Source organism: Nanorana parkeri, unplaced genomic scaffold (genome assembly GCF_000935625.1).
Source record: "Nanorana parkeri isolate BGI_ZX_2015 unplaced genomic scaffold, ASM93562v1 scaffold268, whole genome shotgun sequence".
NCBI classification, from domain to species: Eukaryota; Metazoa; Chordata; class Amphibia; order Anura; family Dicroglossidae; genus Nanorana; species Nanorana parkeri.
Window position 1 is genome coordinate 1,008,320 of NW_017306536.1, and position 20,273 is coordinate 1,028,592.

General features: G+C 43.0%; 1 protein-coding gene across 2 annotated transcripts in view; it reads right to left on the reverse strand.

The window, feature by feature from the left end:
* INTS1 (integrator complex subunit 1) overlaps positions 1-19,236 on the reverse strand; it is an 83,701-nt gene extending 64,465 nt beyond the window's left edge. For both annotated transcript variants that reach the window (XM_018557117.1, XM_018557116.1), the window contains exons 1-10: positions 19,193-19,236; positions 9,814-9,886; positions 9,365-9,432; positions 7,768-8,058; positions 7,163-7,359; positions 4,356-4,493; positions 3,324-3,483; positions 3,128-3,233; positions 1,685-1,871; positions 1,357-1,502 (exon numbers count right to left, since the gene is read on the reverse strand). In XM_018557117.1, the coding sequence (XP_018412619.1) occupies positions 1,357-1,502; positions 1,685-1,871; positions 3,128-3,233; positions 3,324-3,483; positions 4,356-4,493; positions 7,163-7,359; positions 7,768-8,058; positions 9,365-9,422 (1,283 nt within the window). In that variant the 5' untranslated portion in view covers positions 9,423-9,432; positions 9,814-9,886; positions 19,193-19,236. The remainder of the gene's footprint in view (positions 1-1,356; positions 1,503-1,684; positions 1,872-3,127; positions 3,234-3,323; positions 3,484-4,355; positions 4,494-7,162; positions 7,360-7,767; positions 8,059-9,364; positions 9,433-9,813; positions 9,887-19,192) is intronic.
* Positions 19,237-20,273: the final 1,037 nt, after the last annotated feature.

The window sequence follows — 20,273 nt, forward strand, 5'->3', positions numbered from 1 at the left end:
ATCTCAGGGAAAGGCATCTTCCTCCCTGAGATGATGTGCATGGTCACATGTCCTAGTCATTGTAACATTCCTACCTTTCCTCCGGTTTCCGGCAATACAGGCCGCTCCGTCGGAGTTCGCGTGACGTCGCGAACAGTGACGTCACCGGACTCCTCCCCTTTTTTCTATTTAAACCGCGGGAGTCATTTGCCTGGCGTTCGTGCTAGGAGTCTGACGCCAGGCAAATACCCCCCGCAGCAGACCGCACTATTGGGCCGGACAGAGCCCCATCCTGCCACCACTCTATTGGGCCGGACAGAGCCCCATCCTGCCACCACTCTATTGGGCCGGACAGAGCCCCATCTTGCTCCCACTCTATTGGGCCGGACAGAGCCCCATCTTGCCTCACACTCTATTGGGCCGGACAGAGCCCCTCCTCCAAGGCTGCCTCAGCCTCTCCACGGCCCTGCCCTCGGCCAGCCCACTCACAGAGAGATCTCCTCCCTTGAGCCAGCTCCACAGGGAAGACCTGCACCTCACACCTGATGCCACCGGGTGGCAGCAACACACTCCAGATCAACTCACCGCAAGTATCCTTATACTACTATAGCATATTACTGTGAACTGCCAATGCTTATCAGTTAATACCAGTTGCTCCCAGTCTTGACTGTGTGTAACCTATGCTAAAATAAACCACTTGCCTTCTAACTCTGATCTGGGTCTTCCAACCTTACTGCTACCTGACTGTGTTAAGTGAACTACTACACTGAACCCATAGATATATAGGCATCTGAAGCTGAGATCCACACCAGCCACTGTAACCACACCTCCCGCATTACAGTCATGTGCCAGAGTTCCAGGAAGTAAAAGGAGATGGATTTATCTGCCTTTAGCAAAAAAAAGCCACGGTGAGAAGAATGGGGATGAAAAGAAATACAAGGCATGCAAAAAACAAAAAGCTGGCAATTATCTAGAAGTATGTGTTTGTAGATTGTCATTACTAAACATTTCTAAAGGTGCCCTTGTTGTGATTTTGAAGATATGGGTAAAGGTCCTCTTTAAAGGAGTTGAAACTCTGCCTACTATGTCTGAACTCTACCTGAACTTTACAGTGTTTCTTAAGTATAACGGTAAGACTCCTTGAAAAGATAAGCAGCACATTTCCTGAACAGGCAAGCATATTTTGATACAGTGCCAACAAGTAATGGTACTGATGACAGCTGAAGCTGATTGGACCGACCACCAAAAAGTGGAAGTATCCATATGAACCTATTTAGATTATGTCAGCTGACCATTGGTGCTTCTCATCTGTTGTGTGGGGCAATTCACGAAGAAGAGGAATGACAAGTATAATACTTCACATAGGATCCAGCTTACCGCACAGCCAGCATATAATGATTAAGGAGAACTTTGGGCTTGAGTCGGATTTTAATTAAATTAGAAATGACTTCCATGTCTTCCGAACCCTGAGTGTTACAATTCATGCAGACTGACATAAGCAGATCCTGTGCTGCACGAGTCAGCTAGAAGAAGAAAACAATAACAAAAGTTAAAATAAGTGAAAAGTTGTACATAATGGGCTCTTTAAACATAAGATTACACAGATACAAATGTAAACAGGTCAGTATTTGTCATAGCCCAGACATCCCACATAAGCAGAGCTGTGATACTGGGATAACAGCATGCATGCAGCAAATGATCCTACCTTCGGGTTCTGCAGCCACATCTCCAACTTCTGCACCGCCATAAGTCGCACTTCCTTGTAGCCACAAGTGGCAGTAAGCAAGCGAAGTAGATTCCTGGAAACATTATCTATAGGCTGTCGCCGATTAAGCTGATCCCTCAGCATGTCTAAGACATATTCTTCCACTCCGTCAGCCAAATCTTCATACCTAGCACAGGCAAATATATGCCATTATATAAATGCAGCATAAATGCAAATGCTTGAGGAATTCAAATCAATCAAGGGGAGGCTCTCATCCTACTCTAAGCTAATTATTCCTTCCTCCGGGACACAAGTACCACAGAAGAGATTTCCTTCAGAAGGTTTTAATGGTCCATTTAACCCAAATCATTCTTTGATAGATGCTTGAGGATGAAATCACTATTTTTGCTATAGCCTTTGAGGACTGCAGATGTGAGGTCAGTGCAATGTGCGCACCCCAGCTGTGGCATTGGGAGTAGACATCTGTTCTGGATTTGTCATTTATTTTATATTCTAAAGAACATGACAGTAGTTGTGAAAAAAAAACAAAGGTAAACGGGAACAGGGCCAAAAAGAGCAAGTAAAGACTTTTCCAGAGTACATAAATATGACAATTTTTATGGGTTATGTACTTTATGTATTAAAATACAAAAAAAAACCAAGGAATTGAATTGTAGGTGCACAGTGCTTGTAAACCAGTCCACTAGTTCTGCCTATAACCATTTATTTAGCAGGTGCACTTAGTGGAGGTGATATGGACAATATGGAGATCTTCCACTGCGGTCTTCAACAAATCCATCCACCAGGCTGTGCCTATAAAAGGAATATCACTTTTTGGATTGGGTTACCCTTTAAAGGAGAACTATGAGGTGAGTGTAAATCACTCAGCCTCATAGTTCGAGCCGACGTGCGACAATGAAACTGTCACACGCCGGCTCAATAGATCGGGAAGTGAGCGAACACATACCGTCGCTCGCTCCTCTCCCTGCAGAGAGCCGTGACTGTCACTCACAGCTCCCTGCAGGGATTCCCCCCCTCTCCTGTCCGATCCTCCAGCGCTGACTGGCGGAACCGATGGGGGAGGGTACAGCTGGCAAGTATACAATGCATGCTCAATACATGCCGGTGCCTATACACATTCTCTTGACTGTGCCAACATTGTACAATAAACAGTGGCATTTACCCACAGTACAAGTCCAACCTGGTGAACTTCCAGAACAGCTTTGCAAACAGTGGGCTATAAGAAGTTAAAAAAAAAATGAATTAGTTCTCTTGGTTGTCACTGAAGATGATGACTAATAGGAATTGTAATAGATATGGATACATATGGCCTTTAAAGGAACATGAAGGAAGCATGTACAGCACCAAGTAGTGTGAAAAACACCAATGGATTTCCTGAGAACACATCCTGAGAACAAAATTAATTAGAAAGAGACAACATACCTTTGCATTAATTGTCCCTCCTCCTCAGGGCTTAGTTTTTCCTCAGCGATAAGCAGCTCACTTTGACTATCCTCCTCTTCTGGCAAGGATGGGTGAGGACTGTTGCCTGGTGTAGCAATACAAGAGGAAAGAGATCTTTCTTTTAGTTTTTGGCTCATTAATTACTTTAATGGTAGAGCTATTATTGCCTATTTACCAGCGCTAATTTCTCCTGAAATTCTGCCAGCCTCTCCATGCACAGCCATGCTTTTGGGGGGCATTTTAGTGCAGAACGCAGTCTGGATGTTCTCCACAAACGTCTTACAGTGAGGGCTGTCCACCCAAATCCTCTCTCCTAAAGAGTCTTCTATGTATACCTAAGACAAACCATGTAGAAGAAAGAGTAAAAATAAATTACATTATTAAATAAATATTATATATAAAATATGTACTGTGCAAAATGTAATGTAAGTTAATGCAAACGTTTTGCAGCAAGAACCATAAAGTGGCCTGCTCATACCTTGTCAGTTCTCCTCTGCCACCCCAAGCTGAATTGCAGCCCCCAGGGGAATTGCTTCCAAGTTAGAATCAGGTACCCTATGGTGTCAGCTTTTACACTAAAAGGTTACTATTGTTTGTGCAGTAAAGTCCCCATAAAGTATTTCCAATGTTCTCACTCACTGAGTTATTATTGATAAAAATCAGCTTGAGACATAGCTATTGATGCATCTTTTACATTTGATTGGCCTGCCAACATTTTATGATCATCTGTAACATATAGCTTTTGATATAAATACATTGCTTACATGTACTAAAGTGCACAGGAGAGAGTAAACAGAGTAAACTCTTTCAGTAGGAGGCTACAAATTAAGATTTTTTTTCCTCTATGAACTACACAACTCTGACAGCCAGTGTGACTTCTATAAGTACCAAGCAACTCCCAGATACTAAGCAAAGACGACTGATGCCTGGAGTTGAGGTATAGGCCACAGGGTACGAAAAGTTCATTCTTATCCAACCTCATATAAACAATGCCTATATGCCAGAGGCCCACACTGTTCACCCAGTGAAAAAACCCAAAAGCGAGAGGAGATGGAACGTGTTAAAAAATAAACTCTGTGGGAAAAGGATTTTATAAGAAGTAAACAACTTCCCCTTTTAAACAAAATCTATGAATATGGGGGAAAAACACAATAATATGAGTATATGTTTATTTCAGAGCTATCTTTTTTTTCTGCATTTTTCAAACCTTTACAAATATTTCAGGCCAGTTCTCATCTTCTTCATAGGCTGCCATTAGAAGATTGCCGGCCAGAACGGACACCAAGCTGTTGCCTTTGGCTTTAAAATTGATTGTGGCATCTCTTCGTAGCAAGCTGCACAAAGCCTGAAACACAGCGTACATTAATATTAACAATGAAGAGCTGATCAAACAAAAGAATTTTACACATAATCAACTGAGCTCCAGGCAAGTAGAACAAAAATGAGAATCCAATATTGTATTAATGGTAAAAAAATAAATCACTTTAAATGATCGGTGCTTTTTAACACTTATATATTAACCCCTTCGTGACGGGAGACGTACACTGTACGTCCCTCCACAAAGGGACCAAATGACTCGTCACGTACACTGTACGTGACGAGTTATTTGCTGCATTAGAGGGCTGGTAACCGCTGATAATTTTTTAGCTGTGCTGGTTTTGTAAAAAATACTACAAATCAAAACTGGGTTTTTAAAAAAGTTTTTTCCTCTTTTTTTATATTTTATTTGTCCTAAGTGAGGCGTTAGACACACATATGTGATATAAATATGTAGCCCTATCTGTCCTCTAAAAAACAATATATAATATGTGTGAGTGCATTTTGTAAGAAAGTATATTACTGACGTGGAAGAATCACGCATGTAGATCTCAGTAGCCTCTGCCATCCTGTATATGATCCTGCCATAGAGCTGTCTCTGGGGATACATTAGAGACCTTTATACTCTATGGAAAGCACATTCATGGGATGAAAGAGAAAAAGTGGCATCAGAGGGCAGAAAACATTACCGAGCTCTTTTTGTCTATGGCATTGAAATCTACATGCGTCTGCATCTGACGTTTTCAGCCGTATATAAAGGGTACCTTTCATTTACCCTATCTAAAGCATAGGATTGACCACAGCAGTGAGCTACTGCTCTTTATTGACCAACCAGTGGGCATGTGGTGGATCCTTGACCAAGCTGTATGTCTTACCTATACTGAAGGTAAGGTTTGTGGTTATGCTATCTAGTAGGGATCCCTGAATCACAAATGTTTTTGGCAGGTAAGATAGTTTTTTCATGAGATATGTACATAATGTCGCTCAAGTAACAACAATGCCAATAACAAAAGAGGCAACAAAAAGAAAAGTTAAGCGAAGAGGCAGCAGACACAGGCGCCAATACGTATCAATTATACAGTGGCAAAATGAGGTGTACAAACAACATTTCCAATCCTGAAGACATACAGTATGAAGACATACTGTAGCATGGAATGAAAATGTGCACAGGGAAGACCAACATTGAGAACAGTAAGACTTAGTGAGCGCCTATACACTGAGTGGCCAGATTATTATGACCACCTGACTTTTGTAGGCAAATTAGCTATAACTAGCTATAATTTCGCGCTGAAGTTGCTAGAGGGCCAGACCATTATAAATAGGGAAGCAGAATATCACAGTAAAGACATTACAAAGAGGATTCTGCTATTGTGTTGGGAGAGGAGGTCCACTATCCCCAGACCTTATCAAAGAGAGCAAGATGACCTCTATTATTATATGTTAATTTATAAAGGGAGAGCATAGAGCTTTGACATTTCCACATATCAAAAGGCATGAAAGTTCACAAATATTTCAACCTTGTAAATAAACTGTTTGCCTGGAGACCAACTTATATTTGAAATATAAAACTAGCTTGAATGAGGTTTTATAATGGACACCCCCTCAAGTTATGCAAAGATCTGACAGGCAAAACATGTAAATTGATGCATATTATGAGTACTAACTTACATTGATGGTAACATGGAATGATCTTAGTGCAAGTCACAAATCATATGTGAATCATATCCACTGAAGTACACTCTCCACCAATCTTAATATATGCAGTGTAATGTCAGGCTGTACTGTGTATATATTAAGATCTGTGGGCAACATATGATCAATAAGTAAATCAAACAAACATTTGACAGGACAACATAAAATGTATTACTTTAAATAGGCATTGGAAATTATGTGTTAAAGGGTTATTAAACCCTCAGTGTGTTTTTGCATATATCTACTGCTAACAAGCAGTAGATATATGCAAAAACGTAAAAAAACCTTTTCAAACAGGTTTAAACTTACCTGTGTCTTCGCCGCGTGCTCCCGTCTGAACATCTGAAGAGTCTCGGGCGGCCGCAAAAGATCTTGGGGCGGGCGCATGTGCAGTTCAGATGTTCGGCCAGGAGAAGAGGAGAGACACAAGGTAAGTCCATGGAGCAGCGTGCACCTGCACAGACTCAGCGGGACATCAGAGGAGAGGAGGACAGAGGAGTCAGTGCTGGATCGGAGACTTGCGCCAGCACTGGAAGGACAGCTGAAAAGGACAGTAAGGAAGAAGATGATGATGATGATCGAATAAAGAGGCATCATTTAAGGTAAGTCCTGACATTAACATTGGGTGGGGACTACCTGCTTATTGCAGGGATATGGGCAGACTATTTTTTGTCTATGGCAGGCACAGGGAGATAGGTAGCCATTATTGCCTATTGCTTACTCTGGTGTATCGAAAGTATTTTACAACCACATGGAGGATGTAAACAACACTCAGACCTGCACAGATCAACAGCAAGCAACACAAGTCTGATCTGAGGATTGTGTTTACATTGAGGGAAAACATGGCTTTTTCTTTTTTACATAAAGATGCACCAATCCTTTAGTAAGGTACAGTTTTAAATCATGCCTACCCAGTCTACAGTAAAACTACAACCCCCTAGGCATATTTCTGTAATATACAAAATATACTACAAAAGAAACACAACGCATAAAGACAAACCCCACCTCTATGACACCCTCTGTTGCGAATATATTGGGCTTCATTTTTGCCAGGTACATTAAACTTAAGTACAACGTCGGATCTGGTTTTGCCCTGTTCATCTTAAGTTGCTTTACTGCTCCGCAGAGTACCCCTTCGATTCTGTCATCATTGCCCTCTTGCTCAGAAGCTTCAATATCATCTAGCAGAGACGCTGGAGGAACTGAAAAAAAGGGGAAGAAAAGATCATCAGGGCTTATACTGAAAGGCTTTAATGATGTTTGGTCACAAAAGAGTTAAACCTGTAACAAAACTGGGCAATGCAACTAAAAAAAATATACTTAGAAAGACCTGAATGAAAAAAAAAGAAACCTCTAATAGTAAGATGGAATACATATATGCAATGGGGGTTAAATTGCCTTTGAAGATTCATAAGCTACTAATACTGCAGGTCACAACATTTCTGAAAAGAAAAATAAACAGCTGAAGCCATCTTCAGAGGCAGCAATGAAAGCAGCAAAAGATACTTATAAACAGTGTGTGCAATCTAAGAAACTATTTGTTGACCTGCACTGCACATTCAATCCCAAGCAAATACGGAACATGTTCTAGAGTAAACAGACATTGGCACCTTCAATTGGGACAACAGATGGCTCTTTGATAGATGGAGAGATCGCTCTCTTCTCTGCTACAGCCGCCTCAGCCAATCGCCCTAAGGCGCTCAAAGGGGTAGTGGATGAAAGTTTGGGCCGTTTACTGAGCCCAGGCAGTCCTGAAGTGCTGGCTAATGCAGCTGAGGCCTCTCGCTTCCTTTCAGAGGTCAGGCCAGAAGCAGCTGGCTTCAGAAGATTGGAGGGGGCTTTGGAGTCACTGGTTTGTCCCTTGGAGCCCAGAGCAATAAAATCTCCTGGAGGCGGATGACCTGCATGTGAATGAGAAAGAATAAATGTTCATCCAAAAATAAACTTGAGGAAACATATAGCTGCAATAAGACATAACTGTCAACTAATCAAGCATCCAAATGCCCTGGATGATGATGATGATGATGATCAGTTTAAGTTAAATATATTTTTTTTTTTTTATTGTAGCCTCATGTAACCTCTGTGAAATATTTAATTATTTGATCAATTGCACCAGTTTGTTGTTGTACACTAATATTCCCTACCGCTGTATTTTTTTGCAATCTTTTTCTTGTTTGTTACGTAAAAAAAAAATCAAAGAAAATATGATTTAAATAAATACATTGTTTTGCATTCTTCAGTCTATCATGAATGCAGCTGCTAGACTTATTCACCTAACCAACCGCTCAGGTGTCTGCAACCCCCCTCTGTCAATCCCTGCACTGGCTTCCAATAGCCCAAAGGATAAAATTCAATATATTAACAACCACCTACAAAGCCATCCAACGGCCACTCGATCAGTTTCAGATTCTCGGGCGGGAGCGCGCAGCGATAACACGGTAAGTGTAAACCGCTGTTAAAGCAGGTTTTTAAAAAAAAAACAAAAACTTTTTGCCTATATCTACTGCTTGCTATTTTGCAAGACTGTGTCTTGGCATTGTCAGCTTGAAACAGGAAGTGCAGCTATTGGCAAATTCTACAGGAAAGAAACTTTATTAAGAAATACCCAAAAGGGAGCTGCCCCCCAGAATACTTCTTTCAGCCACTCGATCTCCTGAGACAGGACAGTAGATTCCTTCCTAGCAAATTTAATTGGCTGGCTCCTTGTGCTGCTTGTACCTCTCTCACGCTGAGCTCTGCTATACAGGGGCTGCATGGGAGTGATACAAAGTCAAATTGGAGTACTTAGAATGCTTTCATTTAAACCATGTATTTAATAATAATGAATACATAAAGGTATTAATTTGTCTTTTTACATTTGCCTGTTGATCAGCTTTGCATTTACAGATAACCGATCATAAGTTGGTCATCTACCAGCCACTGGCACAGTAGCTGGTGTTCAAACCTAGCACACTTCCTTTTCTTTTATGCAGTATTCTATCTTTAAAAGAAGCGTACATCTACCATGCCCCTACTAAGATAGAGCTGGAAGTTGGGAGGGTGGTGCTGGAGCGGTTTAGGACCAGGGACAAGACTTCAACCTGGCTTCTGTTTTTTTCTATGCTAAGCTCTCACAATCCTAAACAGCCAAGATCAGCACCAGCAAATCCATGTCATACAGGTTACAGCTACATGACAGAAATGCTTCAGTTTAAAAGGTCACCCTACCTGATGACTTTGCAGCTGCGCTGGGCCGACGCACAGCGGTTGCCTTTGCACGATTCATCTTGTTTATACTTTGAAAAAACACAGAGATAAAAGATAAAGAACAGACTTTCTATAAGGCATTAATACTACAAAGTGCATTTTACAAAAGGTGGAAGATAGCATGTAGTATCAGCATGGGATCAGGTACTTGTAGGAACAGCAACTGTAAGATCTCTGGAGGCCTATCACATCTAACGTTAGGCTCCAAGAGTCACTCTCCAATAGACAAATACAGTTACAGTATTTACAAATCTTTCATTAGTACGCCTGAAAAAAAATTTAAGGAGTGAGAGACAGAGAGCAAGCAAATGTGAAAAAGAGAGTGGGAGCACACTTGAGAGCGTAACCGTAGACAGAGTACAGGAGAGGGAAAAGAAGGAGGGGAATGTGAGAAAAAACATGAATGATACCTTAACTGGCAGGGGCTCCTATGTCATATTACAGGGTCCATCAGGCTTTTGAAGTCATTGACATTTCTTGAATCTGCCAAAACAATTATAAAAAAACAAATAAGCATACATAAGACTTTTGTTAAAAATTTGTAGTGAAACTGTTTTTACATATGGTCCATAAATGCTGTTATTTTCAGAGATATGGTTTCAAATCAATACATAACTGCTTAAAGGAGAACTATGAGGTGAGTGCTTTTCACTCACCTCATAGCTCTAGCCGACCAACGAGCTATAGCTCGCGGTATACTGAGCTTAGGGTAACTGAGCTTAGGTACCCTAAGGAGAATTATGGGGAAAAGCCCTGACCCCATAGTAAGTTACCGAGATCAAAAACATACAGGTATTATTCAGGACCTGTCAGGATTTTAGTTTTAGGAACCAGCTGCACTGACAACAACTATGGAAAACCGTAAAAGTTACACGCCAGATGTAATTGTTACGAAGCATTGGCTACCCGCCTCCTGGGATTTGCCTAGCCCTGTATTAAACTTACAATTACTTAGCATTTACTGTATGTACTTGACATGGAAAATACATCTCTCATCTTTACATCCTCTCTCACCCTTACATCATCTCATACATCCTCTTAATAGGAATATCATTTGTTTTTATTCTGCCTTGGGTTCTCCTTTAAGTCAACTCTTCCTCATCATACTGGTTAACAAGAGATGGAGCATTTACATGCCCGGTTGTGGCTGTCAGTAGGGTTTAGTGTATCCTCAGGGTTATGTCACATGTGACACTATGTAACAGCTGCCCAAACATATAGAAAGACATAAGCATAGGTTACTGTCTGTGCAGACCATGGCAAAGACATTGCAAAAGCTCCCCAACTAAAAAGTGACAGTCTATTATAAACATAACCACCAATAGCCCCAACACAGCATTTCTGTAAACTGGTTTAACTAGCAGTAATTAACCAATGTGATTGTTGAAGTTTATGTAAACCTAAAACCTTTTTAGTTTTGGATAGAGTAGGGATGTTTTAGAGCCCCTGTTCAGTTTCCATGACTGTCTGTGTCCCTCATAAATAACATTTTTCCTGATAACCATTGTCACTGAGGCAGAAAGTGAGGTGATATCCCACGTTTTGCAGTTGTCACCAGAACATGAGGTGAGTGAAAATCTTCCAATGGGGAAACCTGTTCTGGGGACAACTTTCTAAGGCAGGGGTGTCAAACTCAATTTCATTGCGTGTCGCATCAGCATTATGGTTGCCCTCAAAGAGCCGGTTGTATCTGTAGGACTATATAAATTTATCTACTCTTTATCATGCTGAATAATTGCCTCTGCATTTGATTATTACTGGTTTTAGTAATAATGTAATAACTAGCTGTGAAAGTAGAAATCTAGGAAAAATAAAGGCAATTAGTGTAATAGTGTGGACTCTCAGGTGGCTGTGCAGGTTCTATCGTGGGCTGTACAGACTCTCAGGTGGCTGTGCAGGTTCTATCGTGGGCTGTACAGACTCTCAGGTGGCTGTGCAGGTTCTATCGTGGGCTGTACAGACTCCCAGGTGGCTGTGCAGGTTCTATGGTGGGCTGTGCAGGCTCTCAGGTGGCTGTACAGGTTCTGTGCAGACTCTCAGGTGGCTGTGCAGGTTCTATGGTGGGCTGTGTGGGCTCCCAAGTGGCTGTACAGGTTCTGTGGTGGGCTGTGTGAGCTCTCATGTGGCTGTGCAGGTTCTATGGTGGACTTTGCGGCCTCCCAGGTGGCTGTGCAAGTTCTATGGTGGGATGTGCAAACTCTAAGGTGCATGCGCAGAATCTATGCTGGGCTGTATGGACTCTCAGGTGGCTGTGCAGGGTCTATGCTGGGCTGTGCGGCATGGATCCACACAAAGGAGATTTGCCACTGGCACTGTAAACAGGTACCACAATTCACAGGAAGGCTGCCGGGACCTTGCTGGGGACCTCAACAGCCTTCCTGTGAAACCCGATGCCTGTTTATAGCATGGGTTTCAGTTTAAAAATGTAAAGCTGCTGGAGATTTGGCCAGCGAGCCTTGTGTTTGGCACATGTGTCCAAAATAAAGTGTTTCCCCTCATTTTGTAGAGAGTTCCTTTCACTTCCTGTTTCTCGAAAACAAGAAGTGAAGGTAAATCTCCACAATGGCACACAAACAACAAAAGTATTGGCTAAACACATACTTTAAAGCATATGCTAAGCCAACAATTTATTTTTTTGTAATTTTGAACAGAGTGAGGGAGTCATTAAAAACCTGTGTCAGGTTTTATTGATGTCTGTATCCCCGTTGGACAGATTAACGCTCCCATTGGTCATGGTGGCCATTCTCTCCTGTACAGAAAGTGATGAAAATCCAAAATTTTGGGAGTTGTCACAGGAACAGAAGGTGAGAGATATCTTCCAATGGCAACACTTGTCTAAGAGGAGTTTTCATTTGATTTAGAGAAAATTCCTCTTACATTTTGTTGTCTCTTTGGGATAGGAATTGAAGGGACATAAAGCAGCAAAAATAAAAACCGATAGGGGGTTTAACTATTCCCTACTCAATACAAGCAAAGAGACAGTTTGGGCTTTACATACACTTTAAAAGGTTTAAAGAAAGAGATTTACATTCTGCAGCAGCTTAACACTTTTCTACCTGACCTAAGATCTATGGGATATTCCCTAATAGTAATGGTGACCACTAGCAAAACTTTCCTAGTCAGTGTGTAAACTATGAACCTTTTATGTGTACTGTTAAATATTTATAATACTTCTGCTTTGTAAATGTTAAATGAATGACGCTCAGATAACAGCGTAGAAAACTGTGAGGTGACCTTTCACGTCACCTAAACTTTCACTTGTGGTCAATCGAAGCTTAGACGTTGAGTACATTAGATTTAAAGACTAAACTTTATATTCAAACAACTGACCCATGAGTCATTTATGCACACAAATAGCTAAATCAGGGGTAAACAAACCAATACAAAAATGCATGAGCCATTCCCATGCAGACAAATGTCTAGTTTAATGGTCTGTATAGTCCATAAAGAATTCAGAAGCCATGTAAAGAGAAAAAGCGCCAGGGACAACCACTCCTCTGAAGGGTTAATGAATGTGCATGCTGCAGGTCGCTGCCCCACTTCAGCCAGGGAGACTGTGATATCTAAAAGAAAAGCACAAACAGGGGGCGCCTTCACTAGTGCAGATGAATTTGATTCAATTAGAGGCAAACAATAGGAATAGTACTCACAAGAGTAGATGAACATGAGCCTTTAGACAATAAACCAGGATGAGGCAAGTGGGAGCTGCACAGACGTTCCTGTGTGCCAGTGAAAAATGCATACGTTGACGCGTTTCCGGGATCACGTCCCCTTCGTCAGAACCTAACCCCCCCCTCTCCATAGAATAAATTGTAAATGACAGCCAATCGGACCGAGCACCGATAATCCGTCATCACCTAATGGGAGTGTGGACAGTGGAGGAACAGGAGGGTCTTCAATGTTCCCCGCCCACGGATGCTCGGAGTGGCTACAACGAGTGACCTGACCAATCTGTAGTAGTCCTCCGCTGGCCCTACCCTCTATTAATGTTCCCTCTGTCCAATCAGAGGGGCAGAAAACCGATCTGTGTTGACACTGAGCTTCACCGTCCTGTGTTAAACCTTTGTTAGGACAGTGTTCAAATCTAGTTTACAAACCATAATAAGATCTGTTTTCTGTCAAAAGTTCTAGAAGCCTGGCTTCCGCATTGCATGTTCATGAGAGGGAACTCGGTCTCTCCAGTTTTGATAAATTTGCCCCCCTTGTGTCTCCAATCTTTGTCTGGGGACAGACACACTTTGAAATTGTTCAGAACAGCTTGCAGTCTGCCAAAAGGCCTCCTCCAATGGAACATCAAGAAGGTCAGACATATTTCTTTATGTTAGGTATGCTGTGTGAACACAAACACAAAAGTATAGTTTTCTGAAATTTCACAAAAAAGTTGGAAATACACTTTAAAGGCCCCCAAAACATGCTAGTCTATATTGTTTTGGACAACAACAAAAAAAGTCACTGGAAATGAGGCGTCGGGCAAAAAAAGGCTTGTGTCAACAGGATTTTGGCTGCATCAGAACTGCATCTCTCCCAATACAGGTCGATGGAAAAGCAGCTTAAAGAAGAACTCTGGGCAAAACTTCTCTTAACCCCTGTAGTGGGGTTACCCCCACAATGCAAGGGCTAAATGCTCGTTTTGGTCTATGCAAAAATAGCAAAGTTATACTCACCTGAAGAATGCAGCTGGCTGCCTGTTAGAGCACTCCCCTCCAGAGATGGAATGTATCCCGGCCTTCCACATGTCCTATACACTGTGTACTGGATGCAATGGCTCAAGGATCCTTAGACCGCTGTAGCAGAGATGTTATTTTTGCACCTAGACCAAAACAAGCTCTTGTAGGCTGAATGCACCTGAAATCAAGCTGCATTTTCCCATCAGCACAAGCCCTAAGAGCACTTCCTACAGCTGAAAGCATTACAGGTGAAACTCGAATAATTAGAATATCGTGCAAAAGTAATGGCAGTAAGTGCTGCAAAAGGGGCCCAAACCAAGTACTGAGTACATATGCATGCTTGTACTTTTCAGAGGTCCGATATTGTTCTATGTACAATCCTTGTTTTATTGATTGCATGTAATAATCTACTTTTTTGAGGTTGTGGATTTGGGGTTCTTGGGGTTTTCATGAGCTGTAAGCCATAATCATCACAATGATGACAAATCACGGCTTGAATTATCTTGCTTTGCATGTCATGAGTCTATCTCATATATTAGTTTCACCTTTTAAGTTGCATTAGTGAAATAAATGAACTTTGCACGATATTCTAATTATTCGAGTTTCACCTGTAATTACACAGATATTCTAATCAATTGTCCTCTTCATACACATAAATGATAAAAGTACGTCACTACTGATGTCGGCTGAGTCATACAGAAGACTGCTGCGCGCCCTAATTTTACAGCAAAGTGACAAGTATGGTAGACGTTTCATTGTTCCAGGTCCCGGACCCTCCACAAGCACACACATGACCACACTATTGGGACACACTGTGACCTTCTTTTACTTGACAAATGAATTGTGCACACAATTAATCTCTCCCTGTCAAACAGTCATACAGACATTAAACACAATATAAATTATCTGGGTAAAAAAACAATACCAAAAAAGGGCCAGCTGGTTAGTTAGTCCATAGCTGGCCAGTTTAATGCAACGAATCCTGAAATATGCTGCATTGCTACCATTAGGAAGTATACAGAGCCTGAACTTTGCTCAGTGACAAGATGTACCACCTTTTATTCAACGTTCAAATGCTAGAGCCTCTACTGTCCACTCACATTCTTGCAATTGACTGTTGAAGGACAACATGCAGTGTTCAGTCTTGAAATCTATGGCCACTGAAGAATCTTCCTGGTGTATTGGATGCCTGCATCCCTTGCTGTCCACTCTGGTTCCATCTGATGGTCCCTACTAGGGATGTCCCGATACTAGTATTGGGGCCGATACTGGGCATTTTCACGAGTACTTGTACTCATGAAAATACCCCCCATTCTTAAAGGCTGATACCGGCCCTTTGAATTTTTAAACTGCAGCGGCTGAGTTCCTGCGCTTGTGGGAACTTCAGGCAGCCTCCTGGGGACCTGGCAGTAGCTGTGCCTGTACGGTTCTATATCTCCTCCTTCCCGGCCGTTCAACAGTCCACAGCATAGCCACTGCCCGCAGCGCCCTGCAGAGATCGCAGCCTGGGGACATGTATTCTGCTCTGGTAACATCTGTATTTAAGCGGTGAGGAACTGCCCTAAAATTAACAGTCTGTGGTTTTTAGAAAAAAAATTCACATGTCCCTTTACGAAAAAGTATTGCTAATTGGTATTGGCAAGTACCCGAGGGAAAGTACTTGTACCCTGTCTTGAAAAAGTGGTATCGGGAAATCACTAGTTCCTACATTACATAAAATGGATGAAATAATGTAGTGGTCAGTGGATGGAACCACACACTCACAAATGATAAAGTCTCTTTACAGGAGAACTATGAGGCGAGTGCTTTTCACTCACCTGTGACAATGAGACTGTCACAGGTCGGCTCAGTAGATCGGGAGGTGAGCGAACATATACCGGCGTTAGCTCACCTCTCGATCCTGTCACGGCTCTCTGCCGTGACAGGGGAGGGGCTGGACTCCCCCCCTCCCTGCTCCGCCAGCGCTGACTTGCGGAACGGACGGGGTAGGGGGCGGGTACAGCTGGCTCTGCCTCTAGATAGGCAGAGCCAGCTGTCACTCACGCAGCTGGGCGGATCTCGACATCGAGCTGTAGCTCGCGGTATACTGAGCTTAGGGTGACGGAGGACGCTAGTTTGTGTCCTCCCGTTACCCTAAGGAGAACTATGGGGAAAAGCCCTGACCCTATAGTTCTCCTTTAAAAACAAGACGGCAAGAAGACACATCCAGTGTGCTGGAAAATGTTTCTTTTTTATGTTTTTCAACAAGCACACACTGAGAACTTCATTCCAATAAGCCAATCACAAATCACTTTAAATAATAGTGAAGCTCACAGTGTTGTTAGATTTGTCTTTCTACAGCTTCCCTTGTAATGGTGAGCAGAACAATGCATAGAGGTATATACAGGGCTTGAAAAATCTGCTCGTCCTCTCGCCTGTGACGAGAGGACGGCAGAGCCGGAAGAGTAGCTTCCTGGCCGGCCGTTGTAACTAAACGGCTGGACGGAAGCTTTACATTCAAGCGATCGGTCGTCTCTAGAGATGCCCGATCGCTTGTATTAGCAGCAGCTGTCACTGCCATTGCCGGTCTCAAGATCCACTGGCTGCTCTGTGACAGGAGATCAAAGGAAGATCGGTACACAATCTCGCTCTGATCGCCTCTCCAGTCCCCGAATGCAGGAAGGGATGCATATTACATCACTTCCGCAATCTGCTGTCACGCTCCAGCTTCGGAAGCTGGGGAGAAGCTGGTGAAGCAGATCTCTTCAGCTTCTAGGTGACATTAGGGGTCATGTAAATTGGCTATCAGAGGACCTGTCATGTAAATTGGCTATCACATGGGGGGCTTCTTAGACCCCTATGTGATAGCAATAAAGTTAAGTGTAAAAAAAAAAAAAGTAATAAAAAAATTAAAGAAGCATAAAAAAATGCTTTTTAAATCCCCCGCCCACCACATACACACACAAACATGCGTTGGGTGCGCCTACGTGCGCAAATTACGATTGAGCCTATTGTGCTGCACATGTTACATATCATCGCGAACGTCAGAGTGAGAGCAATAATTTTAGGGCCATTAATCATTGATAACACTAAACTCATGAGCAGTAAAAATGTTTAAAGTGTTGCCTACGGCCAATTTTCGGTGTGGTCGTCTTTTGCGATTTTGCAGGCGCGCGCAATTTTAAGGCTTGAGATGTTTGGTGTCTATTTACCTGACGCAACCCCGTCTTTTATATTTTACCAAAAATATGGGTGAGAATAAATGTTTTATAACATAACGTAGGGAAAACATTTTTAATTTATGGTACTTTTTTCATTATATAGTGAAAAAAAAATAAAAACCCCAGTGGTGATTATATACCCCCCAAAAATGTTAACATAAATTGCAAGGCTATAGTCCGGTCATGCTGACTGGTGGAATTTTTGACTGACTGGTGAGACACCCTAAAATGTTTTAAAGCCCTGGGTAAATCAGTGCTGTATTGAGCAGACAGCCATGCTGAGCCTTGAGGTTCCCCAAGAATGAAGTCTCAAACTAAGCCCTGTAATGCCCCAAGATTTAGGTGTCACACTGAGCCCTGTAGTGCCCCAAGATTCAGGTGTTACACTGAGCCCTGTAATGCCCCAAGATTCAGGTGTCACACTGAGCCCTGTAGTGCCCCAAGATTCAGGTGTTACACTGAGCCCTATAATGCCCCAAGATTCAGGTGTCACACTGAGCCCTGTAGTGCCCCAAGATTCAGGTGTTACACTGAGCCCTGTAATGCCCCAAGATTCAGGTGTCACACTGAGCCCTGTAGTGCCCCAAGATTCAGGTGTTACACTGAGCCCTGTAATGCCCCAAGATTCAGGTGTCACACTGAGCCTTGTAGTGCCCCAAGCTTCAGGAGTCACACTGAGCCCTGAAGTGCCCCAAGATTCAGGTGTCACACTGAGGCTTGTAGGACCCCATGATTCAGGTGTTACACTGAGGCTTGTAGGACCCCATGATTCAGGTGTTACACTGAGGCTTGTAGGACCCCATGATTCAGGTGTTACACTGAGGCTTGTAGGACCCCATGATTCAGGTGTTACACTGAGGCTTGTAGGACCCCATGATTCAGGTGTTACACTGAGGCTTGTAGGACCCCATGATTCAGGTGTTACACTGAGGCTTGTAGGACCCCATGATTCAGGTGTTACACTGAGGCTTGTAGGACCCCATGATTCAGGTGTTACACTGAGGCTTGTAGGACCCCATGATTCAGGTGTTACACTGAGGCTTGTAGGACCCCATGATTCAGGTGTTACACTGAGGCTTGTAGGACCCCATGATTCAGGTGTTACACTGAGGCTTGTAGGACCCCATGATTCAGGTGTTACACTGAGGCTTGTAGGACCCCATGATTCAGGTGTTACACTGAGGCTTGTAGGACCCCATGATTCAGGTGTTACACTGAGGCTTGTAGGACCCCATGATTCAGGTGTTACACTGAGGCTTGTAGGACCCCATGATTCAGGTGTTACACTGAGGCTTGTAGGACCCCATGATTCAGGTGTTACACTGAGGCTTGTAGGACCCCATGATTCAGGTGTTACACTGAGGCTTGTAGGACCCCATGATTCAGGTGTTACACTGAGGCTTGTAGGACCCCATGATTCAGGTGTTACACTGAGGCTTGTAGGACCCCATGATTCAGGTGTTACACTGAGGCTTGTAGGACCCCATGATTCAGGTGTTACACTGAGGCTTGTAGGACCCCATGATTCAGGTGTTACACTGAGGCTTGTAGTGCCCCAAGATTCAGGTGTCACACTGAGGCTTGTAGTGCCCCAAGATTTAGGTGTCACTCTGAGCCTTTAAGGTTCCCCGAGATTCAGTTGTCACACTGAGTCTTGTAGTGCCACAAGATCAGATAGCACACTGAGCCTTGTAGTGCCCAAAGACATAGGTGGCACATTGAGCCTTGTAGCGCCCTGTGTTTAGGAGACACACTGAGCCTTGTCGCCCCCTGGCAATGGAGAACTCCTGTTGTCTAACCCAGAAGATGTTTACACTTTATTTGATATTTAAACAATGAGGTTATCAATGCCCAGGACTGCCCTCCCCATACAATGGCTCTCAGGTATATCACCACCAGAAGCGGAGCCCCAAGCGTCTCACCACAATATTGAACTCCACCGCCGATCCACGGCACTTCCCGGCCGTTTGCGATGACGTCAGAGCCTGCGCCTTCTCCTCCGTACACGGGGTTGTGTCACGTGACGCTGTTGGTTGCGCTGCCCTGTGTAGGATCATTGTCTCTCCATAGACAGGGATGTGTTGGAAATTGTGTTATATTGTATTGTAAAGAGCCGCATAACAGGACGGAGATATGACAGCACTTTGAAGGGTTAGTGATCCTTTCTGCACATTTTCCTAAAAAAATCCCCCATGCTTTCCATCACTTCCAGCACATTGCAAAGCACTGTTAAGATGATACAACAAGCTGCCCTTTTCCCATTGCATACCTGTAGATCCTGCACAGCATGTCTGCAAAAACATCTAGGTGGTGCATGGGCAACCTTTGAACTCTGGGGCAAATTTCCCTGACCACTAACACTCTGGCAGTCTTTCTCCCAATGCTAGGGCATCCTTATGCCTATTGTTCATCAACACTGCGGCATCCTTCCTCTCACTGCCAACAGTGGCATTCTTGCTACTACTGCTCATCAACACTTTGACAGCAAGCATTTTTTTCCTCCCACTGACCACCAACACTGGGGCACTTTTTCTTCCCAATGACACCCAATATGGGGAATTTTTTCATCCCACTGACCCCTCATGCTGGGGCACATGCTATCCGAAAGTGTCAGCAACAACGCTTGGAAGTTTGTAGGGGGCGAAAAAAAGACTTACACCCATCAAAAAGGTAAGTATACAGCGTCTTCTTCTATGGGGTAGAAACGTTTTATGCTGGTGACAGGGTCCTTTTTTTTGTTAAAAGAAGAGTTTTATGGATTTTTACATTACAAACACCAAAGCAAATAAAGAAAAAATAACAACACAGTTAAAACAATGACAGAGTACTATGGTATTTTGTTAACAGAAGATGGCAGGAACAACAAAATATGTAATATTCAACATACCAGGAGTGTTGAGGCACATAGATCAGTGTTATCAATTCCAGTTTTCAAGATCAAGGTTCCCCAAGGTAGAGCCAAATACAGTGCATGAGGAGGAGACGTAGGGATGCCACACCTTA